This window comes from Oryzias latipes, chromosome 24, assembly GCF_053564925.1.
Source record: "Oryzias latipes strain Hd-rR chromosome 24, Olatipes_Hd-rR_3.1".
Classification (NCBI taxonomy): Eukaryota; Metazoa; Chordata; class Actinopteri; order Beloniformes; family Adrianichthyidae; genus Oryzias; species Oryzias latipes.
Window position 1 is genome coordinate 5,009,357 of NC_136260.1, and position 10,248 is coordinate 5,019,604.

General features: G+C 42.3%; 1 protein-coding gene across 1 annotated transcript in view; it reads right to left on the minus strand.

The window, feature by feature from the left end:
- LOC101163783 (gamma-aminobutyric acid receptor subunit rho-2) overlaps nucleotides 1-5,354 on the minus strand; it is a 30,298-nt gene extending 24,944 nt beyond the window's left edge. The window contains exons 1-2 of the mRNA XM_004083907.5: nucleotides 5,092-5,354; nucleotides 2,617-2,723 (exon numbers count right to left, since the gene is read on the minus strand). Coding sequence (XP_004083955.1) covers nucleotides 2,617-2,723; nucleotides 5,092-5,213 — 229 coding nt within the window. The 5' untranslated portion in view covers nucleotides 5,214-5,354. The remainder of the gene's footprint in view (nucleotides 1-2,616; nucleotides 2,724-5,091) is intronic.
- Between the last annotated feature and the right edge of the window lie 4,894 nt (nucleotides 5,355-10,248).

Consider the following 10,248-nt stretch of genomic DNA (forward strand, 5'->3'; position numbering starts at 1 on the left):
AGGGCAGGAGGAGAAATACATCTAAAGCAACTTCTGGCAGAGGCAGAGAAACCTCGACCTCATCAGGAAACCGTGAATGTCTCAGGTCCAGGCTGCTGCTCAGGTATTTATGGATCTTGCCCATCTCCAACTTTGATAGACATCAGACACAGATGGGTTTGGGCCATAGGGAGTCTTTGGTGTTAATCTGGAGATGTCTCCTATGAAGGTGTCTATGAAGTACAGGGATCTCATTCAGCCACATTAGCTGCTATCAACTGAGCAAGTGGTGACAGTTCCTCATTTAAACCCATCAGCATCTGGTTCAGACTAGTGAAGGTTGGACAGCCGTTCAAACATCAGCTCTTCAAGCACCTCCTGCAGGAGACTTGTCAGGGCTGTTTGTGTTGAGCTTTCTCAGAGCAGATTGTCCTCGTGTCATTTCCACCAACAGTCTGAGATCTCCCCTCTGCTGACCCGCTGCAGCAAGGCTGCTGGATTAGCAGCTGCAAATCCTCTGCTGGTTGACCATGTTAGATTAGACAGCTAGGCCTCTGCATTACAGACACTAAGTCCGGAGGGAAATCCCAGTGATGGGATGCATTTGGAGGAGAACTCTTTAATGCAACTATGACTAATGCGTGACAGGTCTGTCCACCCCTCTCCATGTTTCTGCAAGGCTATGCCGACAGGGAGGAGGTGCACTATAAATAGACGCAGAAATTGATCTGTTGCTCCTCCGGAGCACTTTGATTTGCCTGATCAAAAGGGGGCGCTCTCCCAGGAAAACAGACGACACACAGCAGGTTCTTTGAAGGCTTTTAGAAGGACCTAAAGTTCTCTCTTTGTTGTCTTGAAGTTGCCATTGTTTTTTCAGACGGCGAGAAGCTCCGTGTTTATGATCATCACTGGCACTCAAACAAAAGAGCTCCTTCTTAGAGCTGCTCGCTAGTCATGCAGGAGGCAGGAGAGGCTTACATTAGCAACAGCACAGCTGCTGCAGAATTGTCTTCCTCAGCCAAATGATCGCTCCATACGTTTCCCAAGCAGCAGCGGGAGCTCACACAACTCAGCTTGTGACACTTGGAATAACACGGTAACCATCCTCCTCTTTATTCCACAGCACCAAGCAAACAAAAGCCGACAAAACACTCTCAATGATCCATCTGAGAACCTGAAGGTCCAAATACCTCCAGTTCCTTCCCGCTCACCTCCTGAACTTTTTGCATGCTAAACAGCGGAAATCTTTAGTTCACATTTGTATTTTGCTGACATGAAATGATGTTCTCAAATCCCTCATTCTGTCTTTTGCCAATGGCTGAAGACCAACGCTAACGTTATGGTTGAAGTGACATCATCACAGGTTGCCATGACACCTTTGTAACCCTTGTGCTATCCTAGGCACTTTAACATTGGGAGTTGGGTCATCTAGACCCACTAGACAGTGCTCTGAACCTTTTTTCTTCAATGATTTGTGATCTTCACTGGTGTCCATGGATTACATGAAATCTTTCCACCTTTATCCACTTTTGTCATGGTAGGGAGAACACATCAATGGAAGGGTGGGGTCATCTAAGATAGCACAAGGGGTTAAATGGAAGCGACAACCTCCAAATCCATCGCTGGTCTGATAAGCACCGATTTCTGTTCCTGCATTTAAATACATAAAGATTTTGAGTTTCCGTTGCTAAACATTTGTTTATGGTTGCTGTGGCAACATAATGCAACACCTTAAGTCCTGACTAAGAGTCCTGTAAGAGTGACCTTCACATCTGTCTGCAGATATCAGTGAATTTTGATGAACATGTTATTATTCAAGTTTAATGTCATATTGATGCTACTTTTCATAGGTTGCCACCAATATCTTGGTGTAAAAGGTCTTCATAACTCTAAATGTCATTAGTCTGTGGATTCTCTGGGAGATTTCAGCTTTTATGAATGCAATGCAACAAAGTGACAAACGTGACAGGCATTTTTGACTTAATTTAAACTTCAATTCCAAATAGCCACTTCCACAAAGGTCTGAGTCTATAGCAACCACACACTTTGTGACTTGTCATAGTCTACTTAACACATGGTCATTTTCCCGTCTGCACATGAAAGTACATTTGAGCCGTGGCAACAGCAGTTTTCCTCATCAAACTCACAAAGAGCCTTGGAAACACTAAATATAGTGCAGTAGATGCTTCTGTATTTGGTTGTGCTTTGACAGAAGCTCAGAGTGAAGACGACATGAGTGAGATAGACCTTTGTCATGTTTTGTAACATTTAGTGTTCTTGTCTTCCTAAAGGCTTCCATATAAAGGATGAGTCATGCCTTTTATGATGATGACCTAAAGTAAATGTTTTGCTGAAGCATCAGACATTTTATCGATTTGAAGATAGATTTGAAAATTTACACAAAAAAAAATCAGATTCTCTCCATAAACATAAGAAAATCGAAAGGACAGAATTGTTTAAAGCAGGTGTTTCCAAACACATTTTCTGTTTTCCTCCCTGCAGCTCAGAGGAGGTGACAGTTTAAAAAAAAATGCTTTTGAGTGAGCTTAAAAAACGGAGCCCTGTGGGTGTTGTCAGGATACACACCTCCACTCTCCTCAGAGTGGATGCAGGCCGCCAGCAGCTGACGGGTCTTACCTGCAAAAGCCGGCCTCATGGTGAAGTCGTGTTCATCAACCCGCAGGAGGTGAGTGGTCTTTAGCTTTCTGTTTTTAGTGCCGTCAGCGACCTTCTTTGCCAGAGGGCTGAAAACAGAAAGGGGTTCATCATCATCATCATCGTCATCATCATCATCATAGGGCAGTTGAACAATTCAGTCTTAAGTTAACTTTAATGAACAAAAATCTTCTTCATTGCTTCTCTTTGACGCATTTTCTCACAAGATTCAGATTTTTTATGTTTTCCTTTTTTTGTTTATTCTTTTAATATTTCTTTTTGTTTAAAACGTAGAAAAAAGCTTCAGAAGATGTGAGTAAAGAGCTGACTTGTGGACATATCCCTGTTCCATCAGAACATCTGCCCAGCTCCTCTTCACGCTCACATCTCATGTTCTGGGTTTCATTTGAGTTTCAGCAACAGATTCGGCAAACATTCAGCAAACATGGGCGTGGCCAAATCAATAAATGGACGAAGGGTCGATCAATATGTGTATGATGGGATAATTTTGCAAATACTAGTAGAAACAGCAAATAAAAAACAAATTTATATCAGGATTTGGTGGCAAAAAATATTAAACTTGCTTTATGTATGTTATTGTTGCACTTCTGCAGAAAACAGTCAACTCTCGTACACAGACTTCTTCATTTTAATTTAGAATTGTCGTGTTCCTTGACTTTAGGGTCTGTCTCTTGTGTTTTGGTCTGGGCCACTGGATTTGTCCAACACAAATCAGCGCATATCAACTTAATTTTGTTGAAGAGGGACTTCAGCCCCCGTGGGCTCAACTTTCTAGAAATGTTCCTGCCTAAAAACACTAAAATCCAACCTAGATGTTGGGAATTTAGAGCAGCAACTACAGCCTGAACAAAGAGAGGCCAAACTGAAATTAAAGAATGGCTAGTTTAAAAGAGCTTTGCTTGGCTTTGCTGCCAAATGATGCCTAAGATGAGGGTCAGAGGTTAACCAAAATCCCTAGTTTTTGTCAAAACATGCCTAACATGTTAAATCTGACAAATGTTTGGATGAAAAATGTTTGATCCAAAACTTCAACCAGTGAGACTCAGAGACTCAAACTCATCTCAAACAGATCGATCTGGTTGGATTGTAGGACTGTAAATTAACTCATGGGTTAATCAATTATTTGTTACACCCTTAATAATTAATAATATTTTAAAGGAAGACCTCTTTTATGTGAACACACTTGGTCACTTTAGCTGTCGCTAGACAAGACTGAAAAGAATGAAACAACTGTCACTGACAGTAAATGAAATGTTTCATCTGCTGTCTTTAAAGTTCTTGATTTCTGACATGCTGCTCAAAGGTCTGACCTGAAACTCTGAAGTTTGACTTCCCAAACTCTTTCTGCGGATTGTTGGGAAGGCTGCATCATTGATGTGACTGACAGTCATGAACTCCAGCAGTCTGATGTGGTGGAGTGAAAGGAAGTGAACACCAGGTGACTTTCAAAACGTGAGTTTGACAAAAAGGTTAAGATCAAAACCGCCAAAGTGACAGTGTGGAGGGAAGTGATTTGGACTTTTTTGCTTGTGGGTTGCGTTTCCCATCAGAATTCTGACAGGAACAGATGAGGTGAGACTAAATCAGGTGACCTGTGCAGCAGAGTCTTGTCCCTGCTGTGTGACGGCCCGTGAAAATGAACATTTTCCCTCCAATCTCTGCAGGAAGTACAGCGTTTGTGCTCAGTGAAACCATCAGAGCCAGCAGCTTTTAGAGAAGATGCCTATCCTAACAAAACATTTACAATATTTTAGGCATATTGTGGAAAAACACTGCATGACTGCTTTAGAGTGGACTTTAATGCTGATTTTGAGAGTATTTCTCCAAATATGATGTTTTGTGTCAGAAGGAAAAAATGGAGCTTTTGTGGACAGGTGGGAGTCTCACTGTGTCCACATTTGTAATCAAACTCACCTAAAATCTATATTTTAACCATGCACACCTTGGACTTCAAATAGGGATAAAGAAAATAAATTATTGTGATGTCTTGCTGCATTGAGAGGGGAATTACAAAATGGAAATTCCTCTCAGGATGCTTGTCCTGCGGTGGAAACCAGTCTGAGATTTCTCCAGTTCTTGTTTGAATGTCTTGTTGCTGTCTTGACTCCACCTGCTCTGCTTCTGCAGGAAAGCATGGAGCTGCCGCAGCAGCGTTGCGCGCTGGCTGCTTTTTACGCACGATTTGGTTCTTGGAACTCGATCCCCAAAATAGCAGCGAGCGTGAAAATGGATTTGAGGGGAGGAGAGACGTGAGGAGGGGTGATTTTACCGCCACAATTTGTAAAGATGTGTTCCATGAAGACACCGAAAGAAATGCAAACGCGTCTGTTGCTCTAAACACTTACGCAACTTTGACTCCTGAGCGTAAAGAGCTCGAGTTTCCGCTGGTGAAACTTAAGGCAGAGATTCCACCACAGCTGGGTGGGTGACACTCACCTCCCGGGTTTTGGGGTCTCCGCCGGCGCAGACCAGCGCTTTTTCCTGCTCCGGTGTTTCCGACATTCCCCGATCAGAACCAAACACAGGAGCACAAGCAGGAGCCTGAGGTACCCCGGCATGACTGCTTCAGAGGTCCCGGAGCGAGCCGAACCGTGGAGGATGCTGGGAGCGCCGCAGCATCTTCTCCGCGGAGGCAGGAGGAGGAATGTGAATCTGAGGACGGAGGGGAACAAGTGCTGTGCGAAGAGGGATGGGATGACTGAGTGAGACAGACACTCTGATTGGTGCTCAGTTATTGGAGAGCGCACAGCATCAGCACCACACGCGCAAAGAGGACACGGGGGCAAAACAAAAAGAAAAAAAGAAAAAAAAAAGACAAATCTGTCGCTATTCCTCAGGATTTCCTTCTGATTAAAACTCTTCTAAAATTGTTAAAACAATAAAGACACTTAAAATTTCATCATAAAGTTCACCCTTCTGATGATGCTGTTCTTGTATTGACAGCCTTTTATTACACTGACCAAAAATAGAAACGCAACACTTTTGTCATTGCTCCCATTTTTTTATGGTATGAACTCAAAGATGTGAAACATTTTCCACATACACAAAATAACCAGTTCTCTGAAATATTGTTCACAAGTCTGTCTAAATCTGTGATAGTGAGCACTTCTCCTTTGCCAAGACAATCAATCCCACTTCGCAGGTGTGCCATATCAAGATGCTGATTAGACAGCATGATTATTGCACAGGTGTGCCTTAGACTGGCCACAAGAAAAGGCCACTCTGAAATCTTCAGTTGTATCACACAGCACAATGCCACAGATGTCGCAAGTTTTGAGGGAGCGTGCAATTGGCATGCTGATGGCAGGAATGTCCACCAGAGCTGTTGCTAGGGAATTGAACGTCCATTTCTCCACCATAAGCCGTCTCCAAAGGCGTTTCTGAGAATTTGGCAGCACATCCAACCGGCCTCACAACCGCAGACCACGTGTAACCACAACAGCCCAAGACCTCCACATCCAGCAAGTCCATCTCCAAGATCGTCTGAGACCAGCCACTCGGACAGCTGCTGAAACAATCGCTTTGCATAACCACAGAATTTCTGCACAAACTGTCAGAAACCGTCTCAGGGAAGCTCATCTGCATGATCGTCATCCTCATCGAGGTCTCGACCTCACTCCAATAACAAAAGTGTTGCGTTTATATTTTTGATCAGTGTATTTGAACATTTTTGATTCAGGCAAATTTGGTTTTAAAGTCAGTTTTGAAACTTCCAGCTTCAACTTTCTTTTCAGGAACAATGAGGAACACCCTGTTCTCCATATTTTTAGATTCACAAACTAAAAACACGTCATATTTAGCAGCCATGATGAAGGATTGGAGGCCAGAAATTAAATATTTCCTAAAAGAGGATGGGAAGTAAGTGCCTGCAGAAGCAGTGATTAAAAAAAAGGTATCAATAGCTATTGTAAATTAAAGTCCATTTTACTCATAAAATGGGTAAACAAGCACCTTTTTTCCTTTACTCTCCTCTGCAGCTGCACAACTACTTACTTACAGTTTTTCCACCACTTTGGCTCATTTCTTGAAGCAGAAATTATCCTCTCAAAACCACCTGGACATTTCTCCAAACCTCTTGGCCTTTGTTCACAACAGATTCGACATTGTTCATTCAATTCATGGGATTTCAAATGCTTTTGTGTTTGTCTGCAAACGATTAGCTTCAAAACCCAACAGTTTGAACAATTCTTTAAGTGAATCAGTCACTTCTGTCATTCAGAACAGTCAGTCAGATAGTTTTACCCTCTAAAACATGTCAAACTATTTCCTAAATTTTGAAAATATGTCATAAGCACCAAACCATGAATAAGAAAACATTCCTAACTCAAATGTCATTCAACATTGGCTGCATATAGTTGCTGTAACTGAATGTGAGCTGAAACTAAAAGTGTACTAATTAAGAAGGCGGAATCCCCCACACTGGTGTTTGTGAACGTGGCTGGGTCCAGTCTGGCCAAAAGATGAAAATGTGGCCAACATGTCACTGGCCAGCGGGCCATGGTTGACGTGGTAGGCCAGCATGGGGTGTGTCCTGCTTTATGGTTCGGAACCATGGCCTTTAACCTTTGTGCTATGACCATTGAGGTGTTCTCCCTACCATGACAAAAGTGGATAAAGGTGGAAAGATTTCATGTAATCCATGGACACCAGTGAAGATCACAAATCATTGAAGAAAAAAGGTTCAGAGCACTGTCTAGTGGGTCTAGATGACCCAACTCCCAATGTTAAAGTGCCTAGGATAGCACAAGGGTTAAATAAGAGCTTAGCTGCAAGAACAAATGGATTTGACAGCCAGGTTCAAGTGGCCCCATCACGTCTCTAACAAAGTAGTGAGAGCCCAAACATGGCAGCCCCAAGATTTCTGCCTCTTTGCACAAAGCCGCACCAGCTGCAAGGAAGGGGAATTGCCCCCCCCTGCAGGAGCCTTGATGATGATGAGCGTTTGGGATATATAGCAATGACCACCCACTTCCCCACTCTTGGTCCATACAATAGTGAGAAGCTCCTGATTTTCTTGGATTGTCTCTGTTCATATCATGTTCCTTTTGCTGGGCCTCAGTCGTGTGGGGAAATGTGGACTTCCACCGTTGCCCACGGACCAGAGACTGGTTCCTCAGAAATCCTAGCATGCTGAATTTGTTCCTGTTACCATACCTGCTGACCCTCAACCCTATTGAGGACTTGGAGGTCTATGAGTTTCAGGCTCAGGATCAAATAACCCTCTGCCATGCAACGGATGCTGCTGGTGAAGAGATTACAGCAGGAGAGTGCAGCCGTTGGTTGCAGCATCTCTGTTGCTTCCTCCCCGGTTGCATTGCAAGGGAGGATGTTCGGTGTGATGTCGAGGAGGAAAAGTACTTTGATCTACAAAAACATTTCCTATGATTTTAAGTATATACATAGTATCTTTGATTGTTCAGGTTCTTTGACGTTATTTTATTCTTGCTCTGAGAAATTTTCTTTACAGTGAATTCATAAATAAATCAAGTATCACAACAATCTCCTTGCCAGTGTGAGTTCATTTCTTGTTCTTATTCTTGCATAGTTTCATTTTCAGTTTTGATTGACTTTTATTTTCTGTCAACTCGACATGAGGGATAGGCATTTTCACGGAGGTGTGCCTTTGGACATGGTGATGTCTGAACCTTTTGATCTGCAGGATCAACAGAACACTAAAGGGGACGATGGATTTGAGGGCACTGCAGCTTTGAGTGATGCCATGAACCTCATTTTGGAGAAGAGATGAATTGTTTTGGGACAGATGCGTTTTTGCTGCAGGTCTATGCTCTTTTGCTGCAGGAGACGGGCTGTTTTGAGAAATGACCAAAGAATTTCGAGATCGTCCTTTCGGATGAAAGAAATGAGTCACTGGAATGAATGTGTCAATTTGGTGGCTGTGGCTGAGACAGTCATTTACTGTTTGGGGACATTTGGACATATGGTGCACTAAGTGGTGAGAAGTGAAGGAATTCGTACACAAGCTTGTTTTTTTTTTCAAAATGGCCACAAATTTGTAAAAAAAATATTTAAATTTTTCACTCCTGTTCTAAATAAGTGTAGTAACAAGAGCTGCAGGAACAGCTTCTCATGTCAGAAATCTAATCCAGTGAAATATCCAATGAATATTCTTTGTTATGGGAAAAACTGTTTTTGAACAGCACAAGGAAAAACCAGCTTTCTTCAGAGTGAGCGTTTGTGTGTGGGTTTCACAGGTAGACAGGTTCACATCAACAGGTCGACTGCTGCGCCTGAAACAGCCTTATGCTGCCGATTTGAAGCTGTCAGCGCGGCGCTGTAAAGAATGAATTTAAATCAGCTGCCTGTTCCTCCGAGTCTCATCAGACTGATAAAGCCCTGCTGCAAGTATATCAAAGAGGGTAAACGCTTGACAGTGCTTAGGTCTATTTATACAAGCAGTAGGGGGGGGGGAAGCCTGTTTGAAGGCAGCTTCAGAGGATGCAAACCAAACAAGAGATTAATGCTGAGGGAAACGGTGAGAACACTAGGAGTCAAATTAACAGGATTACAGTGTCCATGGAAAAAGCACTTCCCAAAAAAACAAAGAAAAACCTGCAGCAGACACATGCAGCTGCAGGTCTGTCAGCCGCCGCCTTGTTCAGCGCCGCAAATAACATTTCCGGCAAACCCATCAGAGCTGATGCAGAAAAAAGATACAATTCCAACAAGTTAATCACAAGTGGATGAGAGGGATCGGTCCAACACACAAACACTGTTTTAGGATTTTATTCAAGCCCTTTAATGAGGATGGACAGTGCTGAGCTGAGAGGAAGAAGTGACGTCAATGAGAGCAGAGAAGAAAAGAACAACCATTGCAGTCAAATGTTTGAGAGAGAAAACATGGAAGAACTTTGATTATCTGCAAAAATAAGTCCTTTTGTGTGAAGTAGACCAAAGTGAGTTGTAGACAGGCAAACAGATTTTTATCATGAAAGTTTTCAAAACAAACGAAATCCCTACTCTTTTTGAGGACAACCACAGCCCTGTACCAGAAAACCTCAGGTTTTTCCCTAAAAGACTGGATTTGCCACAAAAATGTTATCTTATAAAATCAAGAAGAGTTTTCATGGTCCAGGAATCTGCAGAAAAAGCTGCTTTGGCTGCATTTGTTACAGTGTCAGCACAGTTATGAAAGCAAAAGCTCCTCAACATTTAGGTTCGGCTCATATTGTTATGTTGTGTTCCAGCTGAGGCTTTGCTCTTGTTTTTGTTCTGCTTCACACACATTCTTCAGCTATTTCACCATGAATTGTAAATCTTTGGAACACTAAAAAATATGTATATTGTGCTTTTATTCCTTAATGTTGAATACAAATAAATTATATAAAAATCATACAATGTGATTTCCAGATTATTTTTCTAGATGATGTCTCTCACAGTGGAAATGCAGCTTAAATGAAAATGTCAGACGTCTCCATGATTTCTAAGTGGGAGAATCACAGTGTGTTTGTGTGTTTACATACCTTTTTGCCGCACTGTAATCAGACTAAGAATTAGCCTGTTTATGAAAAAGACAAACTTTAGTTTTGTTGATTACCTTTTTTATTGGTTTTCTTTGGTTAATATTTGGCCAGT